Source organism: Anomaloglossus baeobatrachus, unplaced genomic scaffold, assembly GCF_048569485.1.
Source record: "Anomaloglossus baeobatrachus isolate aAnoBae1 unplaced genomic scaffold, aAnoBae1.hap1 Scaffold_52, whole genome shotgun sequence".
Taxonomy (NCBI): domain Eukaryota; kingdom Metazoa; phylum Chordata; class Amphibia; order Anura; family Aromobatidae; genus Anomaloglossus; species Anomaloglossus baeobatrachus.
In genome coordinates, this window is record NW_027444564.1 from 762,050 (window position 1) to 783,580 (window position 21,531).

At 45.2% G+C, this 21,531-nt stretch overlaps 1 protein-coding gene across 1 annotated transcript in view; it reads right to left on the bottom strand.

Annotated features, from left to right (window-relative positions):
- Positions 1-5,739: 5,739 nt before the first annotated feature.
- LOC142282752 (uncharacterized) overlaps positions 5,740-21,531 on the bottom strand; it is a 29,908-nt gene continuing 14,116 nt past the window's right edge. Inside the window, 3 exon segments of the mRNA XM_075333028.1 lie at positions 5,740-8,545; positions 8,547-9,934; positions 13,444-13,557. Of these exon segments, the coding sequence (XP_075189143.1) occupies positions 7,715-8,545; positions 8,547-9,934; positions 13,444-13,557 (2,333 nt within the window). The 3' untranslated portion in view covers positions 5,740-7,714.

Sequence of the window (21,531 nt, forward strand, 5' to 3'; positions counted from 1 at the left end):
CAGCGTGACCTCCGGAACGAGGCATGACAGAATAGGCTCCTCCTATTGGAGCTAACCCTGAAGAATGCAGACAACAGGAAACCAAACACATACAATGGATCTCCACAAGCAAAGTCATATGAGAATCATTACAGTAATATTTCTGATTTTATTAAACCTTTTAAGCACCAAGTCCAGGAAAGTGTCCCAAAAATGACCCTGGCTTTCAAGGGGTGAAAAGCTCAATTTTGGAAAAAGATGCATTAATATGTAGTCCTGTGTCGTATAGAAATTATAAAATCCATAAAGACGCAACAAGACCCCTATGTAGCTGACCTCCTCCTTTGGAAACAAGTAACTAAAAAGAATGCTCTAGCAGATGTGAGGCCAATCTCAACTTGAATGCACAAGAATGCAGAAAAGGACAGATTTATGACCGGTAGAGATAAGAGCACCAGTTAAACAGAAAAATAGCAGATAAATTCAAATCCTTTGTTTCCCGTTATAGAAAATATGAATTGAGGTTTTATGAACTGCATTGATATATTAGAAAAGTGATATTTTCGAATTTGTGATAAAACGGAGAATGCAAAGCATTGTTCTGCATCATTGGGTGATGGCCAGGGTCTCACCAAATGGATATTGGCCAGAGAGATGAAAATATCTATGCAATGTTTCCTATCTATGAACAGATAAAATCATGAGAGGAAAGATGACAGTAATATCTTCTGTCTGGGATATCCAGGGGCAAGAACATTGTAAAAGTTGGGAATCTCATAATTTTCTAAGACTAAGGGGTACTTTGCACACTGCAACATCGCAAGCCGATGCTGCGATGCCGAGTGCGATAGTCCCCGCCCCTGTCACAGCAGCGATATGTGGTGATAGCTGGCGTAGCGAACATTATCACTACGCCAGCTTCACATGCACTCACCTTGCCCTGCGACGTTGCTCTGGCCGGCGACCTGCCTCCTTATTAAGGGGGCGGGCCGTGCGGCATCATAGCGACGTCACACGGCAGGCGGCCAATAGAAGCGGAGGGGCGGAGATGAGCGGGACGTAAACATCCCGCCCACCACCTTCCTTCCGCATAGCCGACAGGAGCCGCGGTGAAGCAGGTAAGGTGATGTTCCTCGCTCCTGCGACTTCACACATAGCGATGTGTGCTGCCGTAGGAACGAGGAACAACATCGGACTGTCGCAGCAAGGTAATTATGGTTTTCGCCGACGCTACAACGATGATACGATTAGGACGCTTTTGCGCTCGTTAATCGTATAATCTAGGCTTTACACACTACAATGTCGAGAGCGACGCATGAAGTGCGTCACTTTCGACATGACCCCACCGACATCGCACCTGCGATGTCGTAGTGTGCAAAGTACCCCTAAAGGCCCTGTCACACACACAGATAAATCTTTGGAAGATCTGTGGTTGCAGTGAAATCATGGACATATTGTTCCATTTGTACACAGCCACAAACCTGGCACTGATTGTCCACAATTTCACTGCAGCAACAGATCTGCCACAGATCTGCCACAGATCTGCCACAGATCTGCCACAGATCTGCCACAGATCTGCCACAGATCTGCCACAGATTTATCTGTGTGTGTGACAGGGCCTTTAGACACATTCTGTAGTTATCTGAAGTCCAGCTGTGTTATGTGTCACCAGAGGGGAAGTATGTGGGGGTAAATTGTGTTAATAAAATGCTAATGCCAATTATAATTCTCATTCAACATTGCTGTATAGGATTGTTCCACGTTCCATTGGCGTCCTTCCCTCTATAAATCTGAATCTATGTTTGTGATCCAGGTTCATTTATTTTCCCTCATTATTCCCTTTTATTTTATGTAATTTTATATGCTTTATTGTTTTGTTTCCCTTTGAAACATCTTTTATATACTGTATGTTTATAAACACTGCCTACTTTTCAGATTAAATATATAAAATTTAATAGCGTATAGTTTCGGGATGTGGTTTATAGATTAGGAGGAATAAAGCCAACTCTAACATGTGTCCAATCGACCTGTATAAGCAAAAGACCCTGATTCCAGCGATGTGTCACTTACTTGGCTGCTTTCTGAAGTTTTGATAAACCGTTTTATCTGCTTAAGATCTAGCAGTTCTCGAAATGCTCCACTGTGTATAAACCCACCCACATCACTGATTGACAGCTGTGTATAATGAGCATAGACAGAAAGCTGCCAATGAGGTGAGGGCGGGGTTATACACAGCTAATGGAGATGGAGGGTACATGGCAGCATTTTTACTAGCTCTGTAGTGATAATCCCCTAGTGATAATACAGTAATTTTATCAAAACTACAGCAAGCAGTAAATTACATCATTGGAACCAAAGTCACTGGCTGTCACGGGTAACAGAAAATCCTGCGATGTCCGACAATAGAAGGTCACAGCATTTGGCTGTGCAAAATACTCCCTCACATTCTATTATTTCTGCTGTTAGTATTCAGTGTACTGGTATCTCCTCTGCTGGTTTTTCATCCTTTTTTCTTTAGGACCCAGGGGAGCTCCTCTTCCCTTCAGCTACTAATATTCTTTATTTCCCATTGGGTTTAAATACTATCATTTTCCCTAGACTTGGGCAGGTGATATTCAGTTCTTTCACAAGCTCTGGATGCAAGCAGGCGGCTTGCACACACCAGTAGGATCATTGTTGCTCTTTACCAAACTTCTTACTGAGTCGTCTAGAGATAACTTGTATATTGTTTGCCCTTGTTTGTTATCTCTGTGTGTCCTTTAGTGCCTAGTGGGGTTGACGAAGAGCTCATCCCATCCGATCCCTACCTAGGGCCCAGATCATGGTCAGTCTTGGGTCAGGTATCCGGCTCAGCGCATAGATGTGGAACCTATCTAAGGCAGTGAGGGAACCCAGGGCCCAGCGGTCGGCTTGGACAGAGGTCACCATCTCTCACTTTGTTACACACAGAGTTTCCCTTTCCCCGTACCTAATATGACACTGTCTTTATATTATTCTGATTTTCAATTAAGAGGTAAACACTTATTGACCGAATCCCATTAAATTCACAAAACCCCAGCATCATAAATGTTACTTGCTTTTCACAAAGAGATAGACCACTTTCAGTTCTGGTCTCTTCTACACCCATAATCTAAACTGTAATAAAGGTTTGTGGACAGAGATGAGGGAACCTAAATAGTAAAGTTCGGTTTTTGTACTGAATACAGACTTTATACAAAAAAAATCAGTGTTAAGAGTTCGGAGTTCGGGTGCTTTATGTATCCTAACCACTCGATCTAGCATTGCAGTGCTCGGATACACTCAGTGCTCGGCCCAGTGTGAGCCGCTTGCAGAGTTTGAATGGTTTTCACGGGGAGGTAAAAACATCGTTATAGGATGTATTGTGTACAAGGAAAAAACCCGCCCTCCCTCCCTCGGTAATAAATACTCTGTTAATGGCCGGTTGCATGTGGGCGGAGACCCGAACTGCCCAATCAGTGACTTCCAGCAGGGTTCAGGACAAGTCCGGTTCCCGAACTGAACTTTATCGAACGTCCGACTGAAAAAGCTGAACCCGAACTTCAACGGGTCCACTCATCTCTATTTGTGGGTAGCCCCACAAAAAAAATAATCTCTTGGATATCAGACAGATAAAATCCTTTAGATTTTTTTATTACAACAATTATCCTTTTTAAAGGAATGAGTTTTATAACATAAAAAGCCTCATTTCTGCGGGGGCCACTCCTGATTCATGAAGAGGTAAATGCCTCCTCATGAATCTGGAGCGTTTGACAAGTGGAATGTGCCTCCTTGTGCCATGCTAGAAATATTACTCCCATCAGGGACTGGAGTGAGATTTCTGGCATAGGGAACACCACAGCTCGTCATGAATTAACCCCTTCAGCCCCTGGACACTTTCCGTTTTTGGGTTTTTGTTTTTTGCTCCCCTTCTTCCGAGAGCCGTAACTTTTTTATTTTTCTGTCAATCTTGCCATATGAGGGCTTGTTTTTTGCGGGACGAGTTGTACTTTTAAATGAAACCATAAGTTTTACCATATAGTGTACTGGAAAACGGCAAAAAAATTCCAAGTGCGGAAAAATTGCAAAAAAAGTGTGATCGTACAATAGTTTTTGGGATATTTTATTCACCGTGTTCACTATATGGTAAAACTGATGTGTCAGTGGGATGCCTCAGGTCAGTGCGAGTTTGTAGACACCAAACATGTATAGGTTTACTTGTATTTAAGGGGTTAAAAAAATTGACAAGCTTGTAAAAAAAATTGGCGCACGTTTTGCGCCATTTTCCAAAACCCGTAACGTTCTCATTTTTTGGGATCTATGGTCAGTGACGGCTTATTTTTTGCGTCTTGAGCTGACGTTTCTAATGGTACCATTTTCCATTTTTGTGCAGATGCTACGTTTTGATCGCTTGTTATTGAATTTTGCGCAAAACTTGCGGCGACCAAAAAATGTAATTTTGGTGTTTGGAATTTTGGAATTTTTTTGCCGCTACACCGTTTACTGATCAGATTAATTGATTTTTATTTTGATAGATCGGGCATTTCTGAACGCGGCAATACCAAATATGTGTATATTTTTTATTTTTTAACCCTTTAATTTTCAATGAGGGAAAGGGGGGTGATTTGAACTTTTAGGTTTTTTTTTTTTATTTTTTTTAAACTTTTTTTTTTACTATATTTTTTATTTTACTAGTCCCCCTAGGGGGCTATAGCGATCAGCAATCCGATCGCTCTGATCTATCTGCAGATCTCAGCTACACAGCTGAGAACTGCAGATACGGTGCTTTACTTTCAATGCCGGCTGTATTCCGGCATTGAAAGGAAATGAGTCATGATAGCTACAGGCGTCATCACCTGACCCTGTGCTACCATGGCAACCACCGAAAGTCACGTGCTCGCGCACGTGACTTCCGGTGGGGGCGGCGTTAAGTAAAAATCATGGCCGCGCGCATATACATCTCACTGCCAGACTTTTTTTTATATGTAATCATGTTGCTCATGTATATATCTGTATAATCATGTGATGCTCAGACCATACATCTTGTACACACACCCCCCTGCGGTTTTTAGTTTTTTATGTGCACGGTCTGTGTCTTTTTCTGTCCTCATTGAAATTCTAGACCCATTTTTGTATAAATAATAAATAAAATATATATTGCATTTGAATCATTAGAGTCTTTGAATATTTATACTATTGAATATGAAGGTCTTTTTGTAGGTATAGAATCTGGTTTTGGTAATTCTTCATGGGATTATTATGCTGATATGGACCTAGTTATTCACATATTTTTGGCAGTGAGATGTAAGGGGTTAAATGTTCCGGGTGGAATGCGATTCCACTCGGAACATGCAGGCACACATGTCAGCTCTTAAAAACAGCTGATATGTGCGCCGATAGCCGCAAGCAGGGTGCGGGGCTTAACCTCACACGCTCCATGACGGATAGATCCGTCCAAGGTCGTGAAGGGGTTAAAGGAGCTGTGCTTTCACGCCCCCGTCCCACCCAAGCTCTGCCAATTTTAGAGTGAAAATGCCAAATCTTGGCACAACTTTCCAAATTTTTGTGAGTTTTTTTGGCATAAAAGCTTTGATAATTTGGGACCAGAGCGTCTTAACAACTTTCACATATCTAGGCTGCAGTGTGATTCAATTCTCCCCTCACTATATTTGTGTGAAATGCCTACAGGTCTGCGCCAACTCCAGAGGTTCTGAGGCAAACTCATCACATCTAGACAATAGAGAAAGACAGGCATGAAGAATATATATTTACAAGCATTTATTAACAAAACAACAAGATTTGAAATGCAATTATATACAATGTGATATACTTCAGAGTTCCTATCTCCAATCTGGGGCTGCACTTTATAGTAAATAAAGCAGTAGGCAACCTGAGATTAGTGAATTATCTAAATATAATCCAGTATCAAAACCTTTCACAAATGTTCCTAAAGGCTCTCAAAAAGGCTAACAGTGTGCTAACTAAAAAAGAAAATGAATATTCACTGCTCCCCACGCCATAATCCTGCCCACCTCTTGGCAATGAAGCCAGCCCCAACCAAGAAGTAGGCGGTATTATTAGCATGGGGAGCAGCGAATATTCATTCTCTTTAATATCGGGTACACATGATTACTAAGCCTCCCGATTACTGCTATGACTGGGCGATCACGTGTGTCTACTATTAGACATTGAATATTCACTGCTCTCCAAACCCATAATCCTGGCTGTGGGGAGCAGTGAATATTCTGGCAGCTTACTGAAAGAAAATGTCCATAGACCTTGAGAGCTAAGAAGCCATTTTAGACAATCTGTTCCAAGCAAAGACTGAAGATTATTCCGAGATAGCAACAGAGCAGATAAGACAGGTTATGCGGCAGGATGACACACGCAGGTGTCTGGCAGAACAGCAGAATTAGCAACAGATGAAGAAGTGTCCCCCGAAAGGCGTGTGGGGCTCTTATACATGTTTCACAAAGGAAAGCTCATACTGCAGAGAAAGGCGTATACGTTGGAGAACAAAGAATATAATGATACATCATGACATTATTTACGAGCATTGCGGTATAAACGTATTGGATTCCTATGGGCCTCCATGATACTTTTCACTAGTTCAGCCATGTCGTCATTGCTGACATTTCTGATCCCTGAAGGTGCCTCTACTTCACATAACTCTTCACACACTGACAACTCTATTGATAACTTAATTTCTTTATCAATTCAATACACCTGCTATTCATGACGACACATCACCATCTATCAAATGACGCAATTGTATTCTTCTATTCAATTTAACCTTTTTTGGACCTTTTCTTATACTTGCTAATTACACTGTTGTCATCTCTATCTCCTCTCTGGGGGGAGAACTCTAGCCACTGCATCTCATTAGCTGCAAAGTTAGTTTGCTCAAGTCTTCCCAAAATGGCTGTTAGATACAACATGGCTGTTCAGCACATTATGGCTGACTATTCTCTAACACTTACTTCTGCGTGTAACTGGGGGCACATGGCAGTAATGTCATGTGCTTCTCCGCTTACATGGTGAAGTCACTTGCCAGCATCAGAAGAGAACACCGTGCACCGGAAGAGCAGAGGGATGGGGAGTATATTTTCTTTTCTTATGTGTGCTGTGCAGCGTGATGGGGAAATATATACCAAAATGGGCCCAAGATGAGGGCTATATTTACAAGAATGGGGACATATATAATAGTACAAGAACCATATATACCAGGATGGGATAAAGATGGGCAACATATATACCAGGATGGATATAAAGTATACAAATGGATGGGAGACACATCAACAGTACCTGGAAGGGGCCCAGGATGGGTGACATCAGTACAGAATTGGGGGATTTTATCCCAGTAACAGTGTCAGCAGCAGATCCCCCCTTCCCCATAACAGTGTATCATGACCACATGTTTTGTGTCAATCTTTTTCCCTATATTCCTCCTTCAAAACCTAGGTGTGTCTTATGGTCCAAAAAATACAATAAATTTAAAAATAAATAAAATGGTTCTTTTTCTCACAAATTCTTACTTGAGCAATTGTAGCCAATCTTTTTATAAAACCCTTTGAATTATAGTACATCATGATGGCTTCTCCTGTGTGACTCATTGGACAACAGGATCTGATTAGTCTTAAAAAAATTGGCAAATTCTGAAAGCATGAATGGCTGCTCCACTCTGTTGGTTTTCTGATGGTCGGCAAGACTTGATTTACCAGTTAAACATTTAAATTAATCACAACATGTAAAAGGTTCCTTCCCTGTGCGGCTTCTTCACATGTTTAACAAGACCTGATTTCCTAGTAAAACATTGCCCACATTCTGAACATGAAAATGGCTTCTCCCCTGTGTGAGATCTTTGATGCCTAACAAGATGTGCTTTCTGAATATAACATTTCCCACATTCTGAACATGAAAATGGCTTCTCCCCTGTGTGAGACCTTTGATGCACAACAAGAACATATTTCTTAATAAAACAATTCCCACATTCTGAACATGAAAATGGCTTCTCCCCTTTGTGAGACCTTTGATGCACAACAAGATTTGATTTACTAGTAAAACATTGCCCACAGTCTGAACATAAAAATGGCTTCTCCCCTGTATGAGATCTTTGATGCATAACAAAAGCTGATTTCGCAATAAAACATTTCCCACATTCTAAACATGAAAATACGTTCTCCCCTGTGTGAATTTTCTGATGTCTAACAAATTCTGAATTCTGACTAAAACATTTCCCACACTCTGAACATGAAAATGGCTTGTCCCCTGTGTGAATTTTATGATGTCTAACAAGATGTGACATCTGACTAAAACATTTTTCACATTCCGAACATGAAAATGGCTTCTCCCCTGTGTGAGATCTTTGATGCATAACAAAAGCTGATTTCTGGATAAAACATTTTCCACATTCTGAACATGAAAATGGCTTCTCTCCTGTGTGAGATCTTTGATGCTCAACAAGTTTTGATTTCCGAATAAAACATTTCCCACACTCTGAACATGAAAATGGTTTCTCCCCTGTGTGAAGTTTCTGATGTCGAACAAGGCATGATTTCTGAAAAAAAACATTTTCCACATTCTGAACATGAAAATGGCTTCTCCCCTGTGTGAGATCTTTGATGCCTAACAAGATGTGCTTTCTGAATATAACATTTCCCACATTCTGAACATGAAAATGGCTTCTCCCCTGTGTGAGACCTTTGATGCACAACAAGATCATATTTCTTAATAAAACAATTCCCACATTCTGAACATGAAAATGGCTTCTCCCTTTTGTGAGACCTTTGATGCACAACAAGATTTGATTTACTAGTAAAACATTGCCCACAGTCTGAACATAAAAATGGCTTCTCCCCTGTATGAGATCTTTGATGCATAACAAGCTCTGATTTTGAAATAAAACATTTCCCACATTCTGAACATGAAAATGGCTTCTCCCCTGTGTGAGATCTTTGATGCATAACAAAAGCTGATTTCGCAATAAAACATTTCCCACATTCTAAACATGAAAATACGTTCTCCCCTGTGTGAATTTTCTGATGTCTAACAAATTCTGAATTCTGACTAAAACATTTCCCACACTCTGAACATGAAAATGGCTTGTCCCCTGTGTGAATTTTATGATGCCTAACAAGATGTGACATCTGACTAAAACATTTTTCACATTCCGAACATGAAAATGGCTTCTCCCCTGTGTGAGATCTTTGATGCGTAACAAAAGCTGATTTCTGGATAAAACATTTTCCACATTCTGAACATGAAAATGGCTTCTCTCCTGTGTGAGATCTTTGATGCTCAACAAGTTTTGATTTCCGAATAAAACATTTCCCACACTCTGAACATGAAAATGGTTTCTCCCCTGTGTGAAGTTTCTGATGTCGAACAAGGCATGATTTCTGAAAAAAACATTTTCCACATTCTGAACATGAAAATGGCTTCTCCCCTGTGTGAATTTTCTGATGTCTGACAAGGCATGATTTCTGAATAAAACATTTCCCACATTCTGAACATGAAAATGGGTTCTTCCTAGAGTTAATTTTTTGATCGTTAGCAAGGTTTATTCTTGGAATAAAACATTTTTCACATTCTGGGCTTAAAAATGGCTTCTCCCCTGTGTGAGATCTTTGGTGTTTAAAAAGATAGGATTTCTGAATAAAACATTTCCCACATTCTTGACATGAAAATGGCTTCTTCCCAGTGTGATATTTTTGATGGTCAACAAGATATGATTTCCTGGCAAAACATTTCCTACATTTTAAACATGAAAATGGCTTCTTCCTTGTAGGAACCGTTTCATCCGTTTCATATTCCACATCCCTTCTGTAACTTGGAAGGACTGGATTTATATCTGGGACAACAGCATGCTCTTCATATGTATCATGTTGGATACTTTCATCATCTGTTATAAAGTCTGAAGATATTAGATTTCCATCTGAACTCCCAATACAGTCATCTGCTAAAAATAAACACAAAGTTATTAATTTTTAATGATATTATCTTGAAAGTACATTTATTTTTTTTAAACCATAACATCAGAAATTAAATTAGGGAAAAAATTATTCTGAATCTGTTGTCCAATATCGAGATCTAAAGGCCCCTTTACACGCTACGATTTAACTGACGATATGTCGTCAGGGTCATGGTTTTCACGACGCACTTCTGTCGTTGTTGACGACGTCGTTGCGTGTGACACCTACGTGCGACTCAGAACGATCTTAAAAATAGCGAAAATCGTTGATCGTTGACATGACTTTCAGTTTCAAAATATTGTTCGTCGTTTGGAATGCAGCAGATATATTGCTACGTTTAACACCCTGTCAACGACGAACAACATCCACATGACCGCCTTGGTCAAACAATATCTCGCTGAACGATGTAGTGTCGTTTGTGAGATGAGTACATGTGACCGCTACAAAATGACCTATGAGCGATCTCGGCAAATCGTAGCAATGATCTGGGCGTGTCACATCGCTAACAAGATCGCTAGCGATATCGTGTGTAAAGCAGCCTTAAGGGTTACATCTTTTCTAATTCGTCTCTCCCATTCCTAGCACCAGTTCTCTGGAATGTGCTACAGTAAATAATCTGATTGATTGTCACAATGTGACTGCAGGATAATGAGGGAAAGGGGGCTCCTATACTGTCCCTCACACTAGGGGACCCTAAGCTATTCCTAACCTCTGGATTACCCCTGAAGATGGAGATGCCGGAGTCTCGTGCATTACTAGTCTCCTGACTAGATCTAATCTGTGATCCCCTAGGGAAGGAAGGGGCAGGATTATGATGGAAATACAGATAAAGACAGACGGGACACATTGCAAACTCACAAAAATAAACAGTAAGAGGCTAAGGAGAAAAGAAAGAGCAGGACGGCAGCAACAAAAATGACAACAAGGGTTAACACCACAACAGCTAACAGTAATAATGCACAAAAAACACCCATAAACATGGATCACAACACCTCACCAGATCAGTATAGGTAAACTATATCTGGCATTAATGAAATAGTCCAGCCAGCATATACAGAACGGGAGCAAACAATACATTCTCCTCTACAGTATGTGATCACAGACATTAACAAGCAGCCCAGCAGAGAATAACTCTTACTAGCCTGTAGTTTGATGCTTGCGTCTCCCTGCGCTGCTCAGAGACAGCAGAGAAATTAACATGCAAAGTACCAGAGTCTATCATCTCAACAGATCCTGACGCTGCCATGACGGTTTGCAAAACCTGCAAACATCTGCTTGAAACATTGATCTACAACATAGACAATTTCAAAGAGGTTTTTTTAAAGCCGAAAATAAAATAAAGACAGATGCTGAAAATTCAACTGGGTTGTCTGGGACTGTAACGCTGATGGCCTATCCTTAGGCTTTGTAACCAAAGCAGGTAGCAGGGTCTTGCAGCCTGTACAGATAAACATTAGGGTTCAAATTCATCAAAACCGGTGATGTACACTGAAAAATGACGTCAGGGACTGGAGTGAGATTTCTGGCATAGGGAACATTGCAGTTTGTTATGAATTAGAGAAGCGGTGGCATCACACCCTTGTTCGCCAAGCTCTGCCCATTTTGGCAAAGCTGGTTAAAATTGTCGTGAACAGACACAGACACACCAGCCTGTCTCCTTTTCAGCTTTAGACTTCTCCAATTGACACGTTTGGTCACATGACGTGATGTCAAAATGGTCCTTAAGCAGTCCTATAATTGGTATATAAACACTGGGGCCCCTGGGAGAAAGGGACCTGTGCAATTGTGACGCCCTGGACCCCAGGGGTCACTGGTAATAACATCTACCACATACACCCCCCCCCATCCCCTGTGAGGTCACACACATGTCACCCGAAAGGGAGACCTGATGCCTCCCTCAGGGCGAGTAGAGCACACCAGGTGGGCGGAGTCAGGTGGAAAGACACGCCTACCGAGGAGACTACTGTCCTGAGGCAGGAAGTTCAAACAGAACAAGTTGAGTTTTGGAGTTGACAGTGAGTGGTAGAGGAGTAGCTGTCAGGGACCCGGGTAGGAGCCTGAGCCCCTTAGAGAACGTCAGGCAGGCAGACGGTAGTGGCCGTCTGCAGGAGTACCGGTACAGCAACCGGCGGAACCGTACGGACCGGGCCTGGGTTGGAGCCCGCCGGTCCCAAACCGGGGAGTCAACCGTGTACCGGAGCACCAACAGGAGGGTACTCAGACCCCGTCCTAGCTTAGAAGCCACTGATTATAGGCAAATTGACTGATTGTTGGCCGGACCTCACGGGTTCATCCACACCCAATGTCCCGAAAGAAGGCAAAAGCCCACCGAGACCGGGTGAGTGCCAAACACCCGGCAGGCCAGCGCCTGCGGGCAACCGAGGGCTCCTCCGGCAGCTCAACGCCGGGGAGCAGGCTACCACTGCTTAGGCAGGGGGGCCGAAACACAAACATCCAGAGGTGCACAGGAAAAGGGGCCACCATCAACCCCACAGGGGACATCAGCAACTGGCTGCGGGGACCGACCACTACTGAACTTTGGTTTACCAGTGACTCTGAGTGTGAATCAATCGTGAGTACACCAGTGCCATCCGGGCACGACGCTACACCGCGGCACGGCGCCCTGCACCCCGACGACAACATCATCCCTTACAGTCCGTATCCCCCCACCGGGGCCCCGGGACACACCGCCCCTACCTACGGAGGGGCAAACATCTCAGCTGCGGCCGCAACACCGATCCCGGACAAGCCCGCCATCACTTCAGCCGCAGCGGTGGTGCATCCCCCATCACCACGACCCGTGGGTGGCGTCACGACCCATTACACAACCACCCCTCCCCCCACCGCCTCCCCTTAACAAGAGCGACGTGGCCCAAGGTCCGGAGGCACTCGTGCCACCGAGAACCCGAGCCCGGACCTCAAGCGGCTCGGCCCGAGCAAGCGGAGGAAGCGGCCAGGCCCCTCTCAGGGCGGTACACAATTGCCCAGTTTGCTCTCCTTTTCCCCTAATGCCAGTCCTGCATGCCAGCCTGTCCTCTGTTCAGTTCTTTTAGACTCCTGCAATTAAGTGACCTTTGGTTACATCATGTCACATGACTTTGAAGCCATCAAAGGTCCTTAAACAATCAACCTCAGAATAAAACTGACGGGGTCTTTAAGAGAGTGGGTTCTTGAGAATTTGCGCAGTTTGACTCCTCCTAAAGCTGGCCCTGACTGTAACTAGGGCTTATTTATGGAGTAGGACTTAAATTTCAAGCATTCTTCAACAATCACATAAAATTGTGCTAAGTGTTATATTTGGACTATGTTTAATTTTCAGGGAAACGGTATTTATGAACCCTCTGCAGGTCTTTGAGTTGCCATCATAACAACATAGAGAAGGCACTAGAAACAAACAGAAGGAAAGACAATACATTTGAAAACAAAAACAGAATAGAAAGCCTAAAGATGTAAACACAAAATTAGTGCAGAAAGAAAATGAGTCGATATTTCTTACAGGATAGAGCTGGAGGAAACACATCCTGAGGAACATTGGGATCTTCTTGTTTACAGTTCTGTGGGAGAAGAGGACGGGGACATCTCTCTTGTGTTGTCCTCTTGCTGGATAGAACTGGAGGAGACACATACAGGGACTGAATTCATTCCTTACATGCAGATAATTATAGACCGTGTGTATTTAGTGCTGTCTATGTCGCGGGCGGAGGAGGGGACGCTGCGCTCTCCCACTGCTCGGGTCCGGCTGCTGCTGCTGCTCGGTGGTGGCTCGAGCGGTGGGTCGGATCCCGGGGACTCGAGCGGCGTTCCTCACCCGTGAGTGAAAGGGGGGATTGTTTGTGGGGATTTGATATTGTCCGTGATGCCACCGACGGTTGTGGTGAAGTTGTGACACCACCGCTGCTCTGGACGGGGATCCCGGGAGCGGTGACAGGGAGCAGCTTTGATGTTAGTTCTCCCCTCCGTGGGTAGGGGGTTGGTTGTCCCGGGGCCCGGTGATGGAGTAGGGATGGATGGCAGGCGGGTTACGGGGCCTGGTGAGGTGCAGGGTCGCGGGGGCAGCGCTGTGCTGCACGGCACGGTGGTACTCAGCCAATGATGAGGACACAGTTCTCGGTAAAACACACGGCTGGATGGACGGGTCCCACAGACGGCTGCGGTGTTGTTTCTCCCGGCCGGTTGATGGTGACTGTCTTTCCCTGCACCTATGTAGTGTAACGGTCCCAATGGGTTCCCACCGGTAACCCGCTCCCCAGCTTGAAGGTTGCTGAAGGAGCCCCTTTTGCCCGCAGGCTCTGGCCCTGGGAACTTTAGCCTTGGCGGTGACTGTGTTTCCCTGTCTCGGTTGGACTGTTGCCTTCTGTCAGGACTTGGCTGCTGGGAAACCCAGGAGGTTCCCTTCGCTAACGGATTTGGCAAATTCACGGCGACTCCTAGCCTTGCCGGGGTCCGTAAGCCCCTGCCGGATGGTGCTGGCTTCTCTTTGCGTACCGGTCCGGTACCGCCGGGCCACCGCCCGTCCACGGTCCTTACGGTTAGCTCCGATAGGCCTCTCCTGCAGACGGTCACCACCGCCTGCCAACCTTGCTGATCCGTCCGGGCCACACACCCGGACCCACTTCAGTCTGCTCTACTACCACTTTCCTTCCTTCCACTTTCAACTCTCAAACTCATCTCTCCTCTTTTCCCGCCTCCAGGACTGTGAACTCCTTGGTGGGTGGGACCAACCGCCTGGCCCACCCCCTGGTGTGATAATCAGCCCCTGGAGGAAGGCAACAAGGGTTTTGTCTGACTTAGGTGTGCCTGACCGGGAGTGTGGGGTGTGTTGGTGTTGTTCTCTGTGGCCCCTGCCACATCTATTACCTGGTGATGTGAGGGACTGGGGAACCTCCATCATGACGTTCTTGTACAGATCTTTGTGTCCTTCTAAATGCTCCCACTCCTCCATGGAGAAATAGACGGTGACGTCCTGACACCTTATAGGAACCTGACACATACAATGATATCGTCATCCCCTGACCCCTTCATAGCGTTACTGTATAATGTCCCAGCATTCCCAGCAGTGTCACCTCTCCAGTCAGCAGCTCAATCATCTTGTAGGTGAGTTCTAGGATCTTCTGGTCATTGATGTCCTCATGTATCGGGGGGTGAGGTGGAGGCCCCGTGATTGAGCTCAGGGGTCTTCCCCATCCCTCAGACACAGGGGCCTGACAGCGCTCACTAGAGGTCTTCTTCACTACTGTGTAATCCTGGTTATGGAGAGACACAGTAATAAATCTCACTCCAGATATTTCCAGAGTCCTCACCTCTCCAGTTCTGTCCATCTGTTATTCCCATAGATAAGAATGATGTAATGTGACGTCATTAGAATCTCTCACCTCTCCAGTAAGCCGGAAAAGGATCTCTAGGGTAAGGTGTAATATCCTCGCCGCCATCTTGTCCCTGTCCATATCCATCCTGGACAGGATATTTTCTGAAAACAGAATAAAACCACTGAAAGAATCCGATATTATGAGGACCAAAATGATAAGGAGATGAGCCGATATGTAAAATTAATGGAGATGATAATAGAGGAAACATATCATTTGGGTAAGAAAAAAAAAAAAATGTCAACATGAATGAAGTAGCAAAACCGACCCATAAAAGTATTGCACCTGGGGCGTGGCTTGAGCATGGTGGCAGGCATAAGTACATACTGAAAGCTCTGTAGGCTGAGGCGACAAAACATAGCTTTAAACTCACCTGGCACACCCAAATATGCCAGGGAAGAGGAGCACAGGACCACAGAGCGGACCCCCGACCCTGAGAAGTAGCAGAGCGGCGGTGGATCGCCTGTTTCAGGGAGGTAAACTATCCCCAGTCTCTAGGCCTCCTCCTGTAATGGCGACGGTTGTCATGAGGCAGGCACCTGCTGCAGCTGCAAAGGACAGCAGAGGTGCTGAAAAACAAGCAGAGGCGACACGTGGGAGCCAGAAACAGAGTGCTACTGCTCCAGAGCAGGTCCCTGATAATATCTCAGACGCTGGCAGTGCAGGAGTGTACAGGAACAGGATCTGAGAAGCAGAGTACACCGGAAGATGGCAGTGGCAGTGTCCCATCCACACAGCAGACCATGAGGTGTCAGGTTAGTGAAGAGAGCGGTGGTCCTGACATGGATGGGCTTAACCCTGGAGGCAATAAAAACAGAGTGTCCTTGGTGGAGCAGGGGCTTGCAGGGATTCATGGTCACCATCCCCCTAACAGCCAGGGGAAACAAATTGGAAGCCAGAGTGCACATGGAGTTAACCCTGCGGGTGCTATTGTGGACACAGACCGTATTTTGCAATTGCTGTCTGCACTCCTCACTAAAAATGACCTGGACAATTTAGTCACCAAAATGGAGGCGGCACATGAGAGGGCTCTGTCCATTGTGAGAGGGGATATAGAGGCTCTTGATACACGCACTATAGCAGTGGAGAAGGATGTACTTACACTATTTGAAAGAGTTAACACACTGGAGCAAGATCTATCCAACTCCAGAACACATCTGCAAAATGTCGCCATCCTGTTAAACGATCAAGAGAATAGGGGAAGGCGAAATAATATACGCCTGAAAGGCATTTCAGAAAAGATCGCTGCTACGGCTCTTCTTAAAACTGTAACCTCAATCTTTAACAAGGTGATGGGAGCTGCTGATGACACCACTTTTGTGATTGACAGAGTCCACAGAGTATATCGCCAGGGCCCTGGGGATAATGCTCAGCCGAGAGATGTCCTATGCAGATTGCACTATTATACTGATAAAGAAGCCATGCTGCGAAATGCATGGACCCACGGGACTGTCACATATGAAGGGTCTGAAGTTAAGCTTTTTCCTGATGTTTCTTCTAGAACCCTCTACATGAGACGCCAACTTATGCCTTTACTGCAAAAAATCAAGGAAAAAGGTGCGTCATACAGATGGGGACACCCATTTCACCTTATAGTCTGGCATAATGGGGTCCAATACCTGCTGAAATGCCCGGAGGAGGTGGAGGGTCTTTTCCAGTTCCTTGAAACCCCTGCAGTAGCAATCCCTAACTGGCTACATCTGGACAGATCCGATGGATTACCCCAAAGACAAAGAGGAAATAGGCGCGGATTTGCAAGACCCCAGAGGAGCTCCAAGGATTCCAGGCCAATGGGAGAGTTCTCCCGGGAGGAGCCAGACTGATGACGCGAGATCGGAGGTGGTTCCTTATTCAGAGGTGGGAGGTGCGGGTCGAGGAGGAAGATCTGGCAGTCCCTGTAGGATTATTGGACTTGAGAAGGACACTATTATGATGGGTCACTGATGTGGCTTATATCTATGTCTTTCTCCTCACTGACAGGGGGGTCTGTTTCCCCTCTTCCCCCCCCCCTTTTTTTTCCCTCTCTCTCTCTTCTCCTCTTCTTCCTTTCTGGGTAGTCACAGGGTCCCTTAATACTGTGTTACTGTGTTGATAGTTTGACATACAAGTTTAAGAATTGTGCCTCTCACCGTTCGGTCTCAGATCGGGGGGTGAGATGTGAGTTTTTAGCCTAGTAGGATAATGTCATTAATGCCTATAGCTTGCTCAGCTGTCACCCTTGGTTTTACACGCACCCCAAGGGTGGTTCTCCTGATTGAAGGTCACCAGGTCTCCAAATTTCGTGAGACTGTAAAGTTTTATAGTGTGTTATTTACTGGTCGTTCTTTTAGGCCAGCTGGTTTGTTTACTTTCCCTTCTTGTCGAATACTTTCTGTATCCCTTTTCTAACTCACTTCCTCAGCTGATTTCATCCTTTTCTACTGCTCTTTTCTACCTACCCGATTTTCGCTCTAAAAGACTGTGCCGTCTCTCTTTTTTTTGGCACTCTTAACCTCTTTTATCCACCTAGTCCCTAACCTTTTTTCCTTTACCCCGTTCTCCTTGGTAGGGGGTTAATAACGGTCTTGGGATCAACATGCATAATTCAGGGGTCTCGGAGGTGAAATGTGGGACGTTAAATGTAAAAGGCTTACATAGTCCGGGTAAGAGGTCTATCCTGTCAAACACATTAAAAAAAGCTGGGGTCCAAATTGCTTTTCTGCAAGAAACGCATTTGAGCAAAGGCAAATTGTTCAAATTGACTTCACGTTGGTTCCCGGAGGCATACCATAGCTTCTCACCTGACTCGAAATCCCAAGGAACTAGCGTCCTCATCTCGCGCTCAATCCCTTGGGGGTTCATGGACTCTCGCAGTGATGACACATGTAGACTATTGATGGTGAAGGGCAGGATCGCCACACATATCTATACGCTGGTATCCATATACCTCCCTAATGTAGGGCAAATTGATGCCCTGTCGGGCTTTTTGGAAAGGATAGAAGACTTTTCGGAGGGGACACTCATCTTAGAGGGGGATCTTAATATCGCTGTGAACCCGGCTCAGGACACCTCATCAGGGGCTTCAGTACATTCCAGGTCAGCTCTCCGCAAGCTGCGGTGCATATTACATGAGCAGCAGCTTGTGGACACATGGAGGCTACTGCACCCGTCTGACAAGGATTACTCATTCTACTCAAATGCACATGGAGTATATTCTAGACTGGACTACTTTTTTGTACAACATAAAGATCTTGAGAGGATCGCACAAGCTCAGATAGATAGCATAACTTTCTCTGACCACGCACTCTGTACGGTGTCCATGGTATTGCAGTCTCCGATCCCACAGCAGTGGCAGTGGAAAATGAACACTTCTCTGTTGGAGGACCCCGGAAGCCTGCAAATAGTACAGAATTCCCTGACAGAATATTTTACAGTAAACGGGACTGGAGACACTACTCCAACAACGGTCTGGGAGGCTCATAAGTGTGTCATCAGAGGGGTTTTCATACAGCAGGGGCAAGACGAAAGAGGGAAAGGGAAATGGAGGTTACCAGGTTACTAACACAACTCAGAGACTTGGAGACACGGCATAAGCAGATGCCCTCAGCGGAGTTGGGGGGTACCCTATTCAAAGTTCGGGACGAATTACGGAAATTACTGAATAGTAAGGCAAAAGGGGTTCTTAATAGATGCCGTAGACATTTTTACGAACACGGGAACAAGTGTAGTAAGATGTTAGCAAGAGCACTCAGGCAGCAGCAGGCGACAACTTTTATACCAAAAATATCTCCTGCACATTCTCGGGGCTCCATACTTCACTCTTCGACAGAAATTGCTGAGACGTTCCAAAAATTTTATGAATCATTATATAACTTAGAAACAAATAATCCCCAAACACCAAAATCATCCCTAAAAAGGAAAATCTTAGAATATATCAGAGAAGCAAAAATGCCAAGGTTGGAGGACTCTGAGATAGCAGCACTGGAAACTCAAATTTTAATTCAAGAACTAGTTGATGCAATTGGGTCGTCCAAAACAGGAAAGGCACCTGGGCCAGATGGTTTCCCCCTTGTATATTATAAAAAACTTAAAGAAATATTATCCCCGCACCTACTGTCAGCATTCAACTCCAGGGCGTCAGGAACCCCGAACTCTAATGCAGACTCGTTGAGAGCGCACATTACAGTCATACCTAAATCAGGGAAAGATCCAACACAATGTGCGAGCTACCGCCCGATCTCCTTGTTAAATGTGGACACAAAGCTATTTGCTAAAATTCTAGCAAATAGGCTGGCACCTCTACTTTCACGAATAATTCATCCAGACCAGACGGGCTTTATGGTGGGTCGTGAGGCACGGGATAATACAGTTAAGGCCATTAATTTAATACATAATACATAAAGCCAAAACTGGGGGCATACCATCCATCCATGCTGCTGTCAACAGACGCCGAGAAGGCGTTCGATAGAGTGGGATGGACTTTCATGGAAGCCACGCTCGGGTGTCTGGGGTTGGGACACGAAATGATGGGTCGGATTATGTCTCTGTACTCGGTACCCTCGGCTAGGGTCCGAGTGAATGGGATCCTGTCGGACCCATTTAAAATATCTAATGGCACCCGTCAAGGTTGCCCACTATCACCCTTAATCTTCATCCTGACGCTTGAGCCCTTCCTCAGACACGTACGAGCCAACCCAGATATTGCAGGTATAGGAGTGCTTCAAGACACGCATAAAATAGCGGCATATGCTAATGACCAGAATCCTGTATTTGTTACAGGCGCTCCCAATTAAAATACCTTCGGGATTTTTCAAATCCCTAGAATCAATTCAGTCCTCGTTCGTCTGGGCAGGTAAATCGGCACGTATAAAAAGAGCCATCTTGCACAGGACCAAAGGTGGGGGGGGATTGGGCTGCCAGACTTGAGAAGATATCATTTGGCGGGACATCTTACTAGAAAGATTGATTGGTGCCGGAATGGGTCTCAGAAGAAGTGGATACAAATTGAGCAGTCCTTCCCCCCAATACCCCTTAATAAATTGCCGTAGGTGCTCTCGGAGGTCCCTGCAGGATTGAAAACACATCCAACCATCGGCCCAACCGTGACATATTGCAACATCGGGAGAGTACAGTTAGAAATGATTCCCAGGAACTCCAGCCTAATGCCTATCTTGAGCCATCCTGCCTTTGAACCTGGTAGGGTGGATCCGATCTTCCGGATGTGGATTAGAGGCGGGATGGATCGAGTGGAGGAGTTTGGAGACTGGGGATCCTGGCCTTCGGCAGCTAGTTTGGCAGTTAGACAAGATCCTACCCCGCTTGGCCAGTGGAGATGCCTACAATTGGCGCACTTTTTCAGTAGTCTTCCCACCAGGTCCTACTTTCAGCGACCTAAGACACAGTTTGAACAATTATGTATGGGATCAGGCATAATACATCACTCACTGTCGGCGGTATATTCGCTTTTATCTTCACCTTCAGATCAACAACTACCCCCCTTCGCTACACAGTGGGAAAGGGATTTGGGAATTCAGTTGACACCAGCACAATGGGAAAGGATCTTCAGATTGGCCCACACGTCTTCCATTAGTTCCAGGTTCCAGGAGGCTAGCTACAAACTTTTATCTAGATGGTACAGAGTTCCCTCCAAGCTACATGTCATGTTTCCGTCAATAGACCCTATATGTTGGAGGTGTGGTAAGGCAGAGGGCAACATTCCACATGTGTTCTGGGGGTGTGAAATGATCCAGCCCTTCTGGAAGGGAGTGTCCGACACTATCTGACAGGTTACTGACAAGGATGAGGAATTGGGGCCGGCGGAGGCCCTGTTGCATCACTGCGGGATTCGTGAAAAAACATATAAGAATTCCCTGAGGAAATTCCTCATTACGGCAGCGAGAGTATGCATACCAGAAAAATGGAGGAGTACGTCATCTCCCACATTAGTTCAATGGATCAATAAGGTCAATGACCTCATGCTCATGGAGGATTTAACCTCATCATTGCACGATTCATATGAGAAATTCTGGGCTACGTGGCGGGAATGGCTGGATTTCCAGCATTCCGAGGACTATGATGTTCTAGTGGGGGGCGCAATGGGCGCTGAGGGAACCGCAGAAGGCAACACATAGCCGCACCCCCTACCTCCCTCCCCACCCCATTCCTTCCCCCCCACCCCCTTCACCTCCCCCACTCCCCCCCACCCCCCCCCTTTTTCCCTGGTATTCATTCCTCTCTATTCT